The following is a 19,270-nucleotide window of genomic DNA, read 5'->3' on the forward strand; positions in this document are numbered from 1 at the left end:
CAAAAACCCTTTCTCCACTGAATGGCACTTGTCTCTTTTTGCAAGATTTTTACCAGCCTGTTTTACATTTTTCTTATTTTAGTCTAATGCCAAACATGGTCTTATTTAATGTAATATACAGGTTTTCAAATTTATTTTCACAATTATTCAAAATAAAACCAAAATTATTTTCTATTTCTTAGTCCTGTGTAGTAACAGGAGTTTTCAATCAGTGATCCAAACAGATTGTGTTTATTCCAGGGTTGTCACGTTTAGCTTTCAAAACTAGTCTTCCAAAGTGCATGGAAAAAGTGGTTTACTGCATGACAACTTCAGTCTGTCTGTAAAACAAGATGTGGTAGTGGAGACTAACTTGAATTTTTAACTAACCATCTTTATTTTTACTGAAGGACTGTCTAGGTATCCATAACATTGCAAAGCCCGTGCCGTCAATCTGCCAGGGAGTGCATTTTCTTCTGCACCCTAAAGTGTTGTATGAAATCTGCACATTTGGCCTTCAGGAAGATAAGAGTGAGGTACGGTGTTTGTTGTTTTGTTGTTTGTTTGTTTGTTGCGTTTGTAAGTTGGTGTGCACGCAGAGTAGGTGTTGGTATTCTCCATAGTGGTCTAATGCTTACCTGAAGTTTTGACCAAATATGGTTTCTTGCATACAGAAAAGATACGCAAATAGTAAGATTGTAGTAAATGGAAGGATTTTTTTTTTATACAATTAATTCAGAGACAAGATAATATTATGTGAATAGGATGCTATTAACTGTAATAAAGACCAATGAAAATTTAAATAAGATATGTTTTTTTTATTTTTCCTGTAATATTCAGCCCTAGTAAAATGGGTATATGATGAAAATGTATGTATGGTGCTTCACATTTATGGGAAACATGAACTTTGAAGTCTCAAGTTTTGTAAAAGTGGGGTAGCTTCTGAAATAGCTGAGGAACAAAAAGACAGTTTAAATCTGCAAGTCTTTGCTATGAAATTATATTTCACCACCACAAACATCTGTGTTTAAATATAGTTACTGGAGCATTATAGAAGTGTTCTATAATGTTGTAGAATAGGACCAAATTTCCATTGAGTTCATTTATATGCATGACTGCTTAACATATGTCCACTAGCCTATAGAGCTAAGTAGGGAGTTGTGAGAGGACAATAAAGTTACTTATGTTCTTTATGACAACTTCTTTATAGCTGATCTATAACATCCCTACAGTCAGAAAGAACATTGACTACCAAATTATTTATATATTTTTAGCTTCTCTTCTGGAATGAGATTTTTTTTTTTTAATTCAGTACTATGCACAGTTCCATTTAAAAGTGATTTTTTTTAGATGGGAGCATTTTAAAGAGAGAAGTAAAATGTCTTTGAGAATGTGCTTTATGTTTATGCTTTGAATGTAATTTATCTTTTGCAAGGAAGGCATTTATTTTGGCTACTCTGTTGGATATGTTATTAAAAAGACTGGGAGTTTTCTGTATTAGTGGTTGTTCAAGCAAAAGAAATAGATTTCAATTGATGCTGAATTAAAAGAATCAGAGCTAGTGCCTATTTACAAATTTGTCACATTTTGTTTTCTACCTTATAGTGTATTTTTATTATATTTCTAACAAAATAGATAACGAACATTGTATCCAAGTATTTTTTAATTTGTATTACTTCTTGCTGTATAACTGCTGCTTAAGTGTTCATAAAGTATCAGTTCAATCTTTTAGGCATGTGACATGGAGAAAAAAATTGACAAGAACCTTGTATTTCAAGTTAGGCTTGATATTTGCTATATGATTCTATAAAGCCAGTCTCTCTCTAAAGATAGGCTAAAGTGATATTATTAAAGGCTGTCCTTGTTTCCTGGGGGGAAAGGATTTTTAGCTCTGGCATAAAATGCAGGGTTTTAGCTGCTGAAGGTAGGTGTTTTCACACTATATAAGAGTTAATTCTGATAAGCTGGGCTTTTTTCCTATGTTCCCATTGTGTTAATAATCTTAACACGTAATATTAGAGTATTTACAAGCTATGTAGATTATATACTGGATACGTTAATGCAGTGTAAATGCTGTATCATATAGCTTTTTTGGTTTTGATAGAGAACTTCAGATGAGTTATGATACAGCTTGAAATATTCGGTAGCCTTTTTAGTTTGATTCTTTGCTTCAGGAAAGTGAATTTGCCACATAACAGGCTTTAAGTCTCTTGTCTTGCTGTGTCTTCAGAAGCAATCATAGACTGGGAATAAAATGCCCCAGAAAGTCAAGGTCAGGAAAGAAAAGAAACAGAATTTCTTTTACCTGCAGGATAGAGGGACCGATGGGTGTAGAAGTTTTAAGTAATGATTTATTTTATTTCAGAAAAGACAAACCAGAGTTCTAAGGAGAAAATTATGTGCTCTTTAGGCAAAACTATTTGTGTGATTCCACTTGGAGGCTTTTCGAACAACTTAGTATGGAGTTGAACTAATAATTTAAGTGTAGCATTCTGCAGTAGCAATATTTTTTCTTTGAGACATTTTTGTATAACATTTCCAATTTTAGCATTGACAAACTAACTTAGACACATCGGTGGTTGCATTAGTGGTTTTGTTTTTTTTGTTATTGAGCAGGTGAACTCTACAGCCAAGGCCATTCTAATACATCTGTTGCAAGGACGGTTAATGATGGAAGTATTGACTTGGAACAAATTTATTGAGGCTCTCTGTCCCGTAATTCCTGTTTTACAGGTACTTCTAAGTGCTTTAATCTGAATTTGATGTATGCAATCATGTATATCAGGTTAAGTAGCAGATGGAAAATAGATAAACAGTAGCATACCAACAGATTTGTTCTATTGGGTGTCAAATGGAGAAATGTTTTATAGTACACCTATAAAATGTACTAAAGTTTGTTAGTATATTGAATTTGTAGACACATTTTAGCCTGGGATACTTGTGCATGAAATTTGAAATGTTGTAGCATAAATGAACCAGTACTGACTGGGGCTTAAAAGGTTTGAAGATATGAGGGGATAATGCAAGTACAGATGAAAGTATTCATAATTACTGAAATGTCCCCCATGTCTTAAATTTGAAAACTGTAGCTTCTCTGTAATAATGGTTTTCTGATCAAATACACACTCAAAAAATAGCAATCAGCCTAAGCTATTTTTTTAGTATATATATATTTGTTTTTGGTGGTTTTGTTTCCAATATTATAGAAGTATTCCTTAAGCCTTAATCTTCATGTTTCCAGCAATGTACAGATTTAATTTTCATTATTTTTACTCTCAGCTTGATCTAAATGGAACTTTTGCCTTTCTCAGTTGGATTTTTAGCATAATTGCTTCATCTGGATTCTTTACTGTTCTTTTACTAGTAGTTGGAATTTCCTTATTGTGGTCTGCCTTTAGTTTTCCAGATTAGACATTTTGCTGTGTTTGCCTAGTATCTATTTTTTTGCCTTATTTCTCTCTTAGTTAATAAATTCAAGTATACCTTTTGTCTTCATTTTCCCCAAAAAATCACACTCAATAATTATACCAACTTCCTTGTTTCCCTGCTGTGTGTTCATTAATTGCCTGCACCTCAGTATTACCCTAAGTTGAAAAAGAGGCTTATATAACTTTATTCTGTATGCAAGTTGCACAAAAATCAAGGCAAAAATGGGGAGAAATTGCAAATAAGATGGGCCTTGAAATAGAGGGCTTAGAAAGAAAAAATATGTAGAGGAAATACACTGAGAATTTGAACGAGAAGGGAGAAGGGTTATTTCAGAGCTTTCTCAACCAGTCATTAGAGCTTTCTTATGTTACCTGCATATATATCTTGCAAACAATTGATAGTCAAGATTAAATAGTTAATAGATTTAATAGGGGATTTACTATAAGATGTAGGGTAAACGTGTGAGAAATCTTTGTGAGTAGAATTTCTCTCTATTCTGTAGCCTATAGTGGCTTTGTACAATAGATACCAGAGTAGGGTATGCCAGAGGTCTGTGTTTACCAGATGCATAGAAAATGCATTGTATTGTGCTCTACTTGTAAAATGTTTGCAATATCATTACTTGATATAACTGATTCCCTTTTGTCTGTGTGTGAAAATGCTTTGATGACGATCTGAAAATAGGTAGAATTTAGTGTTCTTGTAGGGACTAAATTTTGTTTATTGAAATGGAAACTGGTCTTACAGAGCAGAATCATGTTAACAGATTGAACGGTGAAGCTTTGAGTCAAAGCACCTCTGAACCATGTAAAGAAATCTTTAATTTATATGAAGGATCTTTTTTTTTTTTTTTTCCACAGAGGAATATTAATCTGCAGAATTTTAATGTTTTCTTAAAAATAACTGCATAGTTGTTTTTTTATGTTGCTCCTTCCTCACCCTCCCTTAGACCCTAAAATGGAATTAATTACCTTGTCTAATTTGCTAAATTAATAAGTGGATTTTTATAATTCTGGAAATTTTTGTTTGTTGTTTGTTTCACTTAGGGTTATGCTGACACAAAAGATACTTTAGGTAAATGCATCCTCTCTTTGAGTGAAACAACCTCTGACAAAGGAGAGGGCATTCTTCCAGGAACTCCCAGGCTACGGGCTGCTCTGCGCCTTCTCTTCTCAAAAAAGCAGCTGTAAGCAATGCTTTGTAGCTTTTCAGCACAGCTTCTCATCTTGATGACAATAATGTCTTCTCCTAAATGTTATGCTGTGTCTTGATTTGAAAGGTTAATTAATCAAGTCCGAATTGAATTACACCCCATATTAACTTTTGAATTACACCCCGTATTAACTTTTGAATTACACCCCATATTAACTTTTAAAACAAATTAATTTCTAACTATACTGCTCAAATTTTCCAGTATGAGTGTTTTATATATTTACTTTAAGTATTTGTTCCTTTAGGGTTCGTTCTGTAGCTGCTAAACATTTAGCATTCCATGTTCTTAATGAGGAAGGGGCAAACCTGAAACGCCCATGCCTGAATGGTAATGTCCTTTCCAGCATTTCAAACTTATTTATTATAGAGGGAGCTATGGAGCTAAAATTGGATGATAAAATGAACTCAATAATTAAGGTTAGTAAACTCTTTCTAAATTTTGCTCTTCTACCTGTCCAGTCTCTGAGTTTCTACTTTCAGAAGGTTGCAATATTTCATACAAATTGCCTTGCTTCATAAAAAGAAGTCTGTTGATGTATTCTTTCTGTGTGCACTGAAACAGTAATTCTTGTGCTACCATTTGCAACACTAAGAAAAAAAATCATTCCTTTTTTCCTTCTCTGCAGAAAAGATTTAATTGCAGAGAACACAGGCCTGGTCTGTTCATAGCAATTTCATTCTGCATGGATAGAGTCTGATTTTTTTCTAGATTTTTTTTTCTAGATTTTTTCCCCACAAAAACAATTTTTACTAAGGCACAAATAATTTGTAATATGAAATATTTTAAAACAGATTGCAAACTTATGTCTGTGTTTACTTAATATTGCTGCTGTTCCAAAGTGTAAAGCAAATCATGAGTGTATGACTCAAGGGAATACCTCTCTTTTTTTTTCTTTCTGATTTCTCATCTCCCTTTTATTCTCCTTTCTTCATTCCCCTTAATACTTTCAGATTAACAATATGATAAGAAAATGCTTAGATGCTTGACTCTATTGCCTTTAAAAAGTCAGTCCCCTTTATAGACTGTAAAGCATGTTCTAGCATTTCTGTATAGTGTTAAGATTCTGTAGTCCTTCATAAATTAGGCATTATTTGTTAGAAATCTGCAGTTATGATGCACTAGAAACTGTTTGGTTTTCATATTCCATAGATGTTATTAGAGATTTGTTGCAAAAAGATTGTAACCTAATCCATTCCTCTTACATGTATGTAGGATCTAATCAAGTACATTCTAATAAAGAATTAAGATTTTTCTTTTACTTCCTGTTAGGAAATTTGGCTGGTATCCTTGTTTTGCATCCAGAATACTGGATGCAAATCTAATATTGTTTTACTTTTAGGCAGAAACTGTTGAAAAGCTGTATGATATTTTGACTTCTGATGCTGTTGACCTAGTTTTACGGAAGTCTGCAGCTGAGCAGCTGGTTGTTATTTTAGAAGGTAAAATTCTTCAGAAAATTTGTATTGGTGTGCTGGTCATTTGGGAGCTTGAGGTTTTGCTAGGTTGTCTGTATGCTTGTGCTAAGGGTCCTTTTTGTAATTTTTATTTTATTAATTTTGGTAAAAAGAAGTGATTGAATTGCAATGCAAGTAAGCAATCTTAGAGCATTATTTCATTCGGTGCATAACTAGAGTTTCAAAGACAGCTTGATGTTTTTATATACTCAAACTCTAATTCAATAAGTTTTCTCCAAGGAATGTGGATTCTAATGAGAGCACATAAGTTCTTTACCATGGGAGGGTGGAACCTTAGATAATATTAAAAATACTGTTGGAAAAATTGCCACAAAAATGAGGAAGTATATCTACTTTATCTCATAAAATATATATAGTTATGACTGCAAAAATTTTCAGATGTTTCAAAATTGAAGCAAAGCATAGGATGCAATTGTGAAGGAAAAAATACAGTTTTATCAGGACAAATTTCATATGAAGGATCACTTTTTAGCTATTAAAAAACAACCCAACCAACCCAACCAATTCAAATGTCTTACCTTTTTGCTGTTTATGTTGTTGAATATTCTTAAACCAGCTACTCTAAAGTGTGATATCAGTGGAAAATACTTTCATGGTGATTAAGTAAATACTATTTTCAATTCCATATTATACTGTTAAGGTGCTTTAAAACATTTGAAGTGACATCTTTGTTTGACTAAAATTGAGTTACAGTGGGAATACTGTAATTTTTCAGTGTAAAATTCTTGTGGGAATTTATGGAATGTATTTAAGAATGTGGTAATCAAGAGGCTCCTATAGTCAGGTAAAAATACTTGGAGAAGGCTTCCCTTGCTAGAGATCTATATTACTGTTGATTGATTGGCAATATTAGAAACTTACTGTAGATAGCAAGAGTTTGTAATCTTGTTAAACAATATTAATATTAAGCATTTTTATATTAAATTTGTGTGAAACCAGTCATTCTTGCTATCTTTTGCTTTTCCTACAGATACCAAAATGCATGACATTCTGAAAAAGTTAGGTGTGATAGAAAAGATATTGGCCTACCTTAATGAGTGTGTACACGTGGATGGCAAGGTAAAGGTATTGTTAGAGGTTCTTGTGCAAGCATTGCACAGCATGACAGCAACAGAGTCTGCCTTTTTCTAGACTTGCAACACTGGTCTTTGTGCATTAATGCTGCACTGAATACAAGTGTTTAATTACAATTATAATTAAAATGTGTATTTTGCTCTAGTTTTGATAATGCTAAGATTCTCTTAATGAGGGAAGATGGGTTTCCTTACCTGTGAGAAAACATATCCAGAGAATTGTGTACGGTGAGCTTCTGGAATGTACCAAAACTTCCCTGAAAGCTTTCTCAGTAGAGTACAAAAAAATTGTAATGACCATTAAAAAGCAAAATGTTATGCATAATTATCTCTAAACTTAAATTCTGAAGCAAATTATAATTAAAAATGAAATGTAATTGCATGACGTGCTATTGTAAACATGTCAGATTGAATTTCAGGTATAAATAATTTTCTGACCAATAGAAGATCACTTCACCAGGGAGGGTCTCTTGGTGTAGATGATGGAGCTTTCTGTTTTTCTAATATATGAGTAATCTGATGATTGATTTTTTTTTTTTTATTCATTCTTTGAAATCCTTTCATGCAAGCACATTTAAACTATAGTAGGTGCTCAATATAATGTCAGTGGATAAAGTTTTTTGGCTTCTTTCATAGTATTGTTACTGCATTCCAGCAGTCCAAATCTTGAGTTTTTTAAGAAATCATGAGAATTTTCATGTAGTAATGACTTTTTTTCCCCAAAATGTTCTAGAGAAAAGAGCTGCTTGATATTTAGTGGACTTCCTTCTTTTTTTTTGTCAAACTAATGAAAATTACTTCTTCAGAAATAGCAGTTTCTTCCCCCAGATTATCAGTATCTAAGATTATCTCTATAGCATTAAAGAATGTTTTGTCCAATTTATGATCTCTTCTATAGAAGTACTTCAGTAAACTGTTCTAATACAGTTGAAGAAATTGAAATATTGGGTTCCTCAGGTTTCTGAATGTTGGGTTGGTTTTTTTTATGTCAGTTTTGTTGTACCTTCTTTAGAGAGAGAAAGTAATGAAACTGTTGTTTTGGTTTGGGTAGTGAGTAGATATTGCTCAATAATAAAGAAGGACAAGCATGGCAATATATTGCCTGGAGCAGATTCTTCATAATCAAGTAAGGGTCTAGGGTGAACTTTATAAAGGGCTAAAAATATTATTTTAAAGTTTAATTTAATCCAGGAAGGGCTCAGGCAACAGCTCTCTAGGGCCTGTGACATTAGGACACTATCCTGAGGGAATCTAGTCCAGATCCTTGGTTCTCCCCTTAAATGATTTTTTTTTTATTTAATCATAAAATCGATACCAAAGAAAAATCAACAAAAAACTTACATGTTCTTAGAAAAGTGGCCATTGAAGAAAGAAAATAAAAGAAGTAGTAGAAATAAAAATCAGCATCTAAATAAGGCTTTATATAAAACTGTGCAAAAGATATTTTTTCCATACTAAATAAGTAGGGGCTTTCATTCATGTGGAATGAAAATAAAATGTATTTGTTGATGCTGTTTACAAAACAAATTTTAAAGGCAGAAGCTCATAGGCAAAGTAATGATACTGTGAAAGAAATACTCTCTTCTCATTCTTAGGAGCTGTGACTTTGGTTGTATTTTTGGCCATTCATTGATACTTTAACTTTTAGCAAACTACTTTCCATTCTCATGATCTGACAGGCTGGGACCCAGAAAATTAATATGATATGATAAACTATTTACATTTTTTTAAATGTAAATAAACTTAGAATAAACTTAGATGGTTGAAAATGTAAAAAGATGGTGTTTTTTTTAAATCCTTCAGCTTACTTTCTTTCTAAAATTCTGTAATTTGAAAGCAAATGTTATAATTCTGTTATGAAGCCAGCCACCAATAAAATTACCATAAATTAATAATAAAATGAATCAACAAGTAAATAATTTTTTTTAAGAATATGAGATTGTCATCTGGCTGAAATGTGCTATTCTAAGGAAGTTCTAGACTTCTCTTTTACAAATTATTGAATATATTGCTTAATAGTGGGACAGTCTGTGTTAAGTGCATCATAATAAATTATACTGATAGTTGTATTTATTCAATCTCTTTCTCTGTTCCTGTAGCTTATGGAATCCTTAGTGGTACCATGTCTGGCACTCCTACGCAAAATTGTGTGTGCTGACCCAGTTGTTCGCCTGTCCCTAGCACAGCAACCCTCTCTACTGCTTTTGCTGTTCAGAGGTGAGGATTGTATTTGCACTATAATACCCCTGTCAAAAGATGGCTAGATACCTTCTTAAGAACTTTGGATCACTTCATGGTATCAGATTCTGATGTTTAAAACATAAATAACTGTGTGCTAGTTTTCCCATATTGTGGCATGTGTTGAAAGTGTTGGCAGGAAACTGTGGAAAGCAGTTGCTTTTAACTAGTGTTCTTCTATGTATTATTAGTTATCAGTTTTTTTCTAACATGTTTTTAAATATCTTTATTTTATTCAGTTTCCCTGATACTCCAAAGCGATCGTGCTGTTTTAATTGAAGCTGCAGTATTGCTTTGTCTTCTGTTGTTTGATGAAGTAGCAAGAACAGAAACATGGTATGAAAATCCACTTATTTAATAGCATATTGTGTAGACAAATTTTAAGTTTTTAAGAGAAATAAATTTTTATGTATCTCCAGACAAGTTATGCCCCAAACTTTTATAGATCCAAAATTGCATACTTATAGTCCAGATTGTTTCAATAACTGGGTTACATGCTCTGGAGGCCTACATGGCATATTTTTGCACTCTGAATACCTTAGTGTTAATTTTATTTTTCAAAAAACCTTGATTGGTCTGTAATCCATCTTTTCCATGAATGGAAACTACACAAATCAAATAGCTAGCTGTAGACATGGTTTTTTAACTTAATTAGAATTCTTCTATTTACTTTTGCTTTTAACTGTCGCAGTTGTTTTTAAAGCAACAGACCTCAGCTTACAGTATTTTATTATTTAAAAGCTGCATGTGTGTGCAAAAATGTGCTTTTAGAATTCACACATGTGAAATGTACTGAAAATACTTATAATGTGTGGTTTTTCTGTAACAGAAAAAAGGAAACAAGTATGTGGAGTTTTTAATGTACAGTACATCTGCAATAAGTACTCCATATGTGTGTGATTTAAGAAATATCTTAATATTGGATAATCATGAAGAAATATTGTTTATTAATGCAAATTATTCACCGATGGGTTACTTAAAGATCTAGCTAAAGAGAGAAATAAGTAAATAATGTGTGTAGTACTAGGAGAAAATCAAATCTTAAAATAGAGCATAATAGCTATGACTTAATCTCTTGCAGGGCTGATGGCATAACCAGTAATAATACTGAGGCACCTGCCTTCAGTTTACCTGTTGCTGTTGTTAGAAGGTAGGTGTGGGTGCTGGCTGATTGGTTGGGTCATTGGTTTTGATTGTTTTGCAGTTAACTGCTGATTTCCAATTGTGTGTCCTTCCTGAAGTATGGAAGTGGTAGAATGAAGGGAAACCTTGATCAAAGCATTTTTATGATGATGAAATCAGTGTTTTTAAATAGGGAATTTTTCTCTCCATGTCTTTGTTCTCTGTAAAAGAGTTTCAAAAACTTTATTTGCAAACTTAAAAGCTGATCATAATAGAGCATTTAATTTAAAAATGAGCAAGCAAATTCTCACCAACCACTTTCAAAAAAATTGTTATTGTTATTTGTGTATTTTTAGGTACCATCTCCCAGTCAGGATCACTGCTCATCACGTAGTAAGCCCTAATACTGTCGTGGTGCCATTGTCTTCTGAGTGCTTGGCTATGAAACCTGTGGCAGATATGCTTAAGACAGCTTGGAACCTGTCATGGTACCATGGGATTGAAAACCTACTGCAGCTGGTAAATTATGAGAAGGAAACAGAAACGTGAGCCATTTTATCTTCCATTTTAAGTCCCAATATATCTCAATTAAATTAGTGTTTCATGAAGTTTAAATAGGTTTTCAACTTCAAACAGCAGTTCAAGCTGTTAGTTGTTTGAGAATGCTGTCATTTAAATGTAAAGGATCACATCCCAAGAGGATGAAGGTATGTTGTCACAGCTAATGTTTTACCTAAATTGCATTTTTACATGAAGTCTAGAGCTCAATCTAACTTTTATTGATAGTCAGGCTAATTCCAAACAATTTTAAATGAGCTCTGTGGCTGTTTTTCTTTATAGTCATTAGGGTTGCTAAGGGAACTGACTCTTTCTTCCTACTATGTAGACCCCCAGCTATGAAGTTGCATGACTTTCTCTTGGTGTTTTAGAAGGCTTAAATTTCAAATAAATATTCTTCTTAATAATAATATTAAGAATTGGTATTTAGGTATCATTTTTCCAAAAAACTCAAAACACCTCATGATTTACATGGGGTGGTGTTGTTTGTTGGTTTTGTTTTAATTTTTTGTTTGGTTTGGTTTTTTTGAAGGGTGAGCCAAGAAAGAATTGGCTAACAAAAATAATGTTTTAAGCCAATTTCTGTTTTGTCTTCTCAGTTAAGCAGGAAGGGGAAGAAGTCAACACTAACAGTTTGTAAAGATACTGTCTGTTAATAATGTTTCCCTATGCCTTTTCAGATTTTTAGACTCGCTAAAACTTTCCTCAGAAGACATTCTTATATTGAAAATAACTCACACAAACTATGGACTGCAGGATTGTCTTAATTTGATAATTCAGGCAGCATCCCACAGGGATGTTAGAACTGCTCTCACTAGGCTTAGCTTCTATGTCCTGAATGACAGACTTGCATTAAAATGCAGTTCTGGGCCTTGTGGAACCACTTTGAAAAGCTTTGTTTGGCAGAAAGCAATGAACAGGTAAGATATTGACTACAATAATCCATTAAAGGTTGTTATACTTAAATGGTAACATTTCTATTTTTCATATTTTAACTTTAGGGAATTGATTGTCAATGCATCTCTGATTCTGAGATATATATATATATACACACACACACACACTCATCTATCTATCTACCTATCATATGTCTATATATTTATATATTCGATATCTATGTATCTGTATCTGGGCTGACAGAAACCTTAAGCAGATCAACAAGGGGAAGTGCAGAGTCCTGCACCTGGGGAAGAGCAAGCCCATGCCTCTGGGGTGAACCAAGCTGAAAAGCAACTTTGCAGAAAAGGGCCTGGGGGTCCTGTGGGACATCAAGGTGAAAATGCACAAGCAGCTTGCACTTGCAGTAAAAAAGGCAAATGTTATCCTAGGCTGCTTTAGGAGGAGTGTTAGCAGCAAGTTGAGGCAGGTGATCCTTCTGTTCCATTCAGCACTGGTCTGGAGCTCTGGGTGCAGCTTTGGACTTGCTAGTATAAGAGAGAATCATATGGAGCACACATACTGTAAAGAGTCCAATGAAGAACCATAAAGATGATGAAAGAGTGGAATATTTTTCATTTGAGTAAAGGATGAGAGGGCTAGGACTGATAAATATGGAGGAAAGAATACTCAGAGTGAGGGTCTTGTCAGTCTGTATGAGTCCCAGAAGAGAAGGTGGGGCTAAGGTCTTTCCAGTGGTGTCAGGTGAGAGAAAGGATGGCCACAAACTGAAACACGAGAGGATCCCTGTGAATGTCAGGAAACACTTTTTTACTGTGAACGTGACCAAACACCTGTGACCCACACAGGTTGCCCAGAGATGTTGTAGCATCTCTATCCTTGGAGTTACTCAAAAGCTTTCTGGACACTGTCCTGAGCAACCAGCTGCACATGTCCCTTCATAAGCAGGGTGGCATGACCAGGTGACCCCTGCAAGTCCCTTGCAATCTCAGAGATTATGTGATCTTGCAACTTACATAAACAAAGCCATCAAATATTTAAAATTTTATATTTAAAATAAGGGCTATTTGAAATGCATAGGTAAGCTTTCCTAATATTATCAAATGGTAGTATTTAATAGATAATTAACTCTTTATTTCCTGTGTGACCCTGCTCAGATTTCTCTACAGTTTACTAAACAGAATTACATTATTAACATATGCAAATAGATTTTAAAATATGCATAACAATTTTGCATAATAACAATAACAACATATATTGTATATATTTGTGTATAATGGGTTAATACTGTGCCATATTTGCTATAAATGTAATAGACATACTTACTCCATTTAATTTAACATTTGCAGGTGACTCCAGTCCTATTAGCCTGAAGTTTTAAATGCTCTTTTAAGAAGGTACAAGTATGAAAGCTTTTATTTGTATTGCAGGTTTCTACAAGTGCTTCCAGCTTCAGTGGAGGATGAAAAGCTTTTGGTAGATGTCCTAAGATTTTTAAACAAATTGTTTAGAGAGCAGAAATCAAATCTGGAGTCAGACCATCTAAAGTGGATCTTGAAATCATTGCTTAAAAATGTAAGAATGGGGATGTTGTACATACTTACATGATTTGATTGACCACATAACTGACTTGCACACACGTGTGCGTACCTGCAGAGCTGCATGAGGGTGGGCTTAGCTACACAGCTATGAATGTTTTACCTCTGTAACATGGAAGAGCACCCTTTGTCTTACAAAGGGTGTCCTATGTTAAATACAGTCTGCATGCATTTTCCCATTTGCAAATAAAATCTAAGCATTTGTGGAAAAATGCTCGTAGACTTAATTTCAATTACTTATAGACTACTAGTACTTCAATTTATATTGCTACCTGGGAAATCTATAAACTTTTTAAAGTATGACCCATTCAATACATTAATATAAAACCTTAAAGCCATTTGATATGAACTCTTTCAAGCAGCTGAGGAGTCCAGAATGCAGCCTGAACTAATTTTGTTACTATGTTTTCTGGTTTTTTGTGATCTATTTTTTATTGCGGGTTATTGCTGTAATACTTTGAGTTTTCTTTCATCCTTCATAATATACTGTCTTCTTAATGCCAGGATATTTGAAAGGCCTTAACAGTAGATTCTTTTATGGCATTTAATAGATTCAAGATTCAAGTTAGTGCTAGGATTTATAGGAATTTTTCACTGAACTTTTTGCAGTTACTTCTTGGTTAAGTAATCATGGAATTTCTGGTTTATAATGTGTGTGATTTGCAAGTTTTCAACAGAAAAAATGGCTTTAATGAAGGCAGTAAAAGAGGATTTAAACAATGCATTATGTGACTGTATTTTTTATTCTTTTCTTTTAGCAGCCAAAATCCCTTGTGGGCCTTCTGGTGCGACCAGAATCCCAAGTGCAGGATGAAATGGATGAAACACAGGCTGCTGTCAGGCAACGACTGGATAAAGAACTCATTCGTCTTTTTAACCTGTTGTTAGTTTGTTCCATGTCTGTGACTGACAGGTACAGTGCAAATGGACCTGCCTCTGTCATTCTGAGTGGGCATCATAACACCTATTGCTGCTGAATTTGGGTCACAATTTGAATGTTGTTACATCATGGCTCAATTGCTCTGAACCGTGAATATACACTCTTGAAATGAAGATCAACATTGGATATTCCTTTTGACTGTAACATCAGGAAATTAACCAGGAAATTTGAAAGAGAATGTGCTAGTGGTCACTTAGCAAATGGGTAATTAAATTGATTGCATGGAGGAGAAGGGCTGTTTCTTTTTTGCTGCTGCAAATTTGCATGAGCAAATGGTAACTTCATTGATTTTGTAACATGTATTTATAGCAAAGTAAAACATTGGAATATTGGAAATAGCAATAAATGTTGCTTTTCATTCAACTCTTTTTTGTCCTATTTGCAACAGCTACTTTTAGCATGAAGCTCCAACCTTTTTCTTTCAATTGAGCAAACACAGAAATTAATTTACATTATTTTTTCTTCAAATTTCTCATAAAAGCTTTCCCACTCTAAATCTCTCCATCCAAATGTATCCTAAGAGTTAATAAAATTTCAGTTTAAGATAATATTTGATTATTTAGTTTCACAATATACCGTTGTAAAAATATTTTCAAAATATTATCTTTTTCATTATTTCCACTTGGTTATTTTCGAAAAGTTTTGACAGTGGGAAAAGGGCATGCTATAGACATCCATGCTATTTATGTATCTCATATTCCTGTATTATTTATCTACTTAATTCTAGATTTATTGTTTTTTGCAGGAAATATTTTTAAATTTGTCTCTTGAATCAGAACAAACATAAGTGTAACAGGCCATACATTTAAGAGTTGGGCTTGATAATCCTTGTTGGTCCCTCCCAGCTTAGAATATTCTTGACACTGTGTGATTCTGGAACTACTGAGTTTTGCAGCTCTTCTCAATGTGTCATCCATTGTTTTCAAGCTCTTGCTCTTTGTTTAGCATGCTCCTTAATAATGAGTTATATCTCATTTGTCTTTTATTAGTTAAGCTACTTCATTGTAATCAGATGCAATGTTTTCAGAACCAGGGAAAAGCTAGAAATACCAACTTTGATTTCATATTACTCTTTGCATAATGTAATATTAAGTAATTGAGATGCTGAGCCTCGCAGGCTAATAGTAAGAAGAACGAGGCATTGGCCATTTTCAAAATGATTCTTTGTAACAGCTTCATATTGATGATTCATCTGTTTTGTTTTTTACAATTAAACCAGGGAGGGCTTGGAACTTGCTGGCTCATTCAGAACAGAGCTGGCTCTGAAGCTGCTTCAGTGCTTAAGGCTAACAGATGCACCACATTTTTATGGACTCCCATCACTGGAGAGAACGTTACAAGGAATGGTTCATGTTACTGCACTTCCAGGCTGGAGTACCTATTCTGCTGCAGTTGAACCTGTCACAATTTGTAAGAAGTATTTAACAGGTCTTCTTGAGGTGAGTAGCTTGTGCTCTTACTTATCTTTTGGTTTGAATTCTGGTAAAGAACTGTGTAACTAATGACAGTAGGCTTTTTACAATGCACTTTTAGTGAATGTTGTCAGTAGCAATAGGTGTGGGAAAGATGCTTTTTCCTGCTAAGTAAATAGGAATGATATAGAGACTATATTGAGTGATGTGTGTCTGCAGTTGTGAAGATTGGTTGTATTGCATGTGCTTTCATCATTGATTTAAGAGGTAATACAAAGTGACTGTAGTTTTAAGCAAGATAAAAAATATATGTGGTGTTTTTAATAACTGAAACCCCAAGAGGAAAAATCCAAGATAACTTCCCCCAGGCAAAATCCACATATGAAAGGTGGTCTGGGAGGAGATTAGCGTGTTGGTAGGTTGTTAACACAGAGAAAGCAGAAAAGAGGTAATTCAAGCTGCTGCTTTTGTTTGAAAGACAAAATTTCATTCTTATTTTCAGTGTTTTTCTATGTTTTCCAAGTGCATGGACATGGTAGACAGCTAGCTTCTGCTCCTAAAATGATGTCTTTTGAAAACTCCAGTCTTCTTAAAAGGAAAAGCATAATGCTGTCTTTCTGTTTAACAGAATTAACATATTCAGTAGTACGCTTTTAAAAGTTTTTAGTTCAAATACCAATACATCTGATGAAGAAAAGATATAGTGTTTTAGGGGCCTTAACTTGCCAAGATGTCTTGAGTAGAAGGAAGTAAGCATTTTAGACCTGATTGATTAGATGAGCTCTGTCACTTGAAGTCTAGACTAAAAATGGCACTAAGATTATAGATTTTGTCATGCAAATGAAAGAATATTACTGGAAATAATAATAATAAATATTATGGCATGCAATGAACTTGTGTGTGTAAGCTCTTGTTCAGAAGAATTAGGCAGTTTTATTTGGCCTAAATATGAAAGGAAATGTGGGTTTCTTTTGGAGAAGAATGGAGAAGGTGGATATTAAAAAAAACTTCTGTAGGCCAGGACACTGAAAGGAAGAACAAGAGCAAAAATGCAGAGGTTTAAATCACTGTGTTTTTGTGGAGAAAAATAAATCTAGAAGTGTATCTTCTAAGAGGATTATTTTTTTTTTTAAAGTATTTTGGGGCATATTTTGTTGAAAGCAGCATGCTTTTTAATATGCTTTTAATACCTTTAATATGGTTACTTATTTGGTCAGACACTTTATTTTATGTTAGGATCCACTGACCTTTATTTCTGTTTATTAGTATTAGATATAGAAAATGATAAATTTCTTCAAATCACAATGAAGTATATAAATGACACTTTCTCTTGAACACTGAATTTTGAAATGAAAGTTTATTTTTAGTTCCAAACATAGCAAAAGAAAACCTGGGTACAATAAATGAACTTTCAGCTCCTTGAAAAGAAACTTTCAGGTTTCTATTCAACTTAGAGCTTACTATTAAGCTTGACTATATTCTTCATTTGAATAAATCAAAAACTACAGTTGTTCAGAAGTTTAAACGTATAGGAACTCATGACATGACCAAATGACTCAGAAATAAAGAAATTCTTACAATTCAGCTAGAAATCTATCAACTTTCATGAGTTTAAATCATGATTTAGTGTGTAAGACAGTTTGTACTCTGTGTGCTGTTTACAGTAATGCTGTTATGAACTTGTACCCTCACTCTTAGGTCATCTCATCATTTTATGTTGAGTGGGGGGGAAATGCCATGTCCTTCATGGGAAAAGGTGTGACAAAAAGCACAGTCCTTTGTTTGCTTCACTTATCTCACGAAATGATGGCTCAAGCCAAGGATATGGTGAGTGCATTCCAGTTGTCCTTATCTCATCACTGGTAAGGGCTATGCAGAGAGATTTTAACTGCTGAAGTTCAAAGATAACTTTCTGTCATGGTTTAGGAATGGTACTCTCCAACTGAGAGTTTAGTCCTGCTAAAACCAGACCACTGCTTACTCTTCCTTCCCCTCCAACTGGAAGCACAAAATACAAAAAAACCCCACATTGATCTCATTTGGTCTCTAATCTTAGATAAATGTACAGGATAGACTATAATATAAAAAATGAAATTGATTTGTAAATAATTCTGTGGATTTTGAAAGGCCTTCTTTCAGAATAAGTGTCATTTCCTTTTTATAAAAAAATGAAACATCAGGATTTTCTATAGGATGAATAAATTTAGGAATTTATAACATCATTATTTCTTCAGCCTCACAGACAACAGACTTTCTAACCTGTGTTTAAACATTTATGTACATAGGACTTTCACAATTGTGTGTGTGTGTAGATTTCAAAGAATATGTACATACATGGAAAAAGGATTGCCAGATAAAAGGAGCTATCATTATATACTAGCAAAATTCATATTGTGCTTTGTGTTCATGTACATGTTTGAGGGCTAGATTTGCCAGTTTAGTAAGATAGCCTTTATCATGAAGCAGTTGAAGCAAATTCAACTATTAAGTATTATTTTAAAGAATTTAAATCCAGTCTTCCTAATATCTGTGATAGCCACAAATGAAAACCTTTCTTTATGATCAAGCACACATGTAATTAGAGATTGCAGTATACCTGCTTCTCCAAATTCCAGGTGTCTCTTTCTTCAGCTCTCTACTCCTTTCTCAAGATACTAGGTACTGGAAGAGTTTATTAAAATTGGGAGGGGACAGAGCTTTAAGTACACTGCAGGGAGACAGCAGCCTCCAAAGACTTAGATCATAAATGCATAGATGAAGGTGTGGACTTGATTTTTTTAGTATCATTGCTAGCATAATGATAAGTTTTATTTTCTTGTGTTTGTAAGTCATACTCTGTGTTTATGACAGTTTTACTGTTTGGACTGTACTAATAATTTTTAGTCTCAAAGAAATTTTAAAACCTGGCTGTTGGTTACCATCATGTGAATTAGTGTCAAATCCTTATGGAAAGAGAAACACAAAATTATCCTTCCTCTGTGCAATTAGAGTTACATCAAGCTGTTTTAGTAGCTGTTGGTAGCTCACACTGTTAGTACACTGGTATGGATTGAAAGATTTATAAAATAATTTCTTAATTTGTTTTCTCTTTGCTAATCAGGACTGGATATCTCTTTGGTCTTTGCCGTATGATAGTGGTGAAGAACAAGTTCTGTCTCATCTAGGTCTGGCATGGCTGGTTCCTTTATGGGTAGATAGAGATCCTGAGGTTTGTTACAGTGATATTAACTTCATATCTTATTTTGACCCTTAAACGTTTGAAAATTTTTGATTCATTAATGTATTTAATAGTAGAACTGCTGTTCCGAATTATTTAAGATGTTACTAACTCTATCC

The 19,270-nt window shown here is 33.7% G+C and overlaps 1 protein-coding gene across 2 annotated transcripts in view; it reads left to right on the plus strand.

Moving 5' to 3' along the window:
• The window catches only part of RTTN (rotatin), a 79,545-nt gene that overhangs the window by 20,790 nt on the left and 39,485 nt on the right, over positions 1-19,270 (plus strand). For both annotated transcript variants that reach the window (XM_077183792.1, XM_077183801.1), the window contains 16 exons: positions 390-515; positions 2,596-2,712; positions 4,455-4,594; positions 4,866-5,037; positions 5,961-6,060; positions 7,067-7,155; positions 9,269-9,386; positions 9,647-9,743; positions 10,489-10,557; positions 10,886-11,074; positions 11,768-12,007; positions 13,415-13,559; positions 14,341-14,495; positions 15,742-15,961; positions 17,633-17,761; positions 19,035-19,142. In XM_077183792.1, the coding sequence (XP_077039907.1) occupies positions 390-515; positions 2,596-2,712; positions 4,455-4,594; positions 4,866-5,037; positions 5,961-6,060; positions 7,067-7,155; positions 9,269-9,386; positions 9,647-9,743; positions 10,489-10,557; positions 10,886-11,074; positions 11,768-12,007; positions 13,415-13,559; positions 14,341-14,495; positions 15,742-15,961; positions 17,633-17,761; positions 19,035-19,142 (2,214 nt within the window). The remainder of the gene's footprint in view (positions 1-389; positions 516-2,595; positions 2,713-4,454; positions 4,595-4,865; positions 5,038-5,960; positions 6,061-7,066; positions 7,156-9,268; positions 9,387-9,646; positions 9,744-10,488; positions 10,558-10,885; positions 11,075-11,767; positions 12,008-13,414; positions 13,560-14,340; positions 14,496-15,741; positions 15,962-17,632; positions 17,762-19,034; positions 19,143-19,270) is intronic.

Source organism: Agelaius phoeniceus, chromosome 1 (assembly GCF_051311805.1).
Source record: "Agelaius phoeniceus isolate bAgePho1 chromosome 1, bAgePho1.hap1, whole genome shotgun sequence".
In the NCBI taxonomy this organism is placed as follows: Eukaryota; Metazoa; Chordata; class Aves; order Passeriformes; family Icteridae; genus Agelaius; species Agelaius phoeniceus.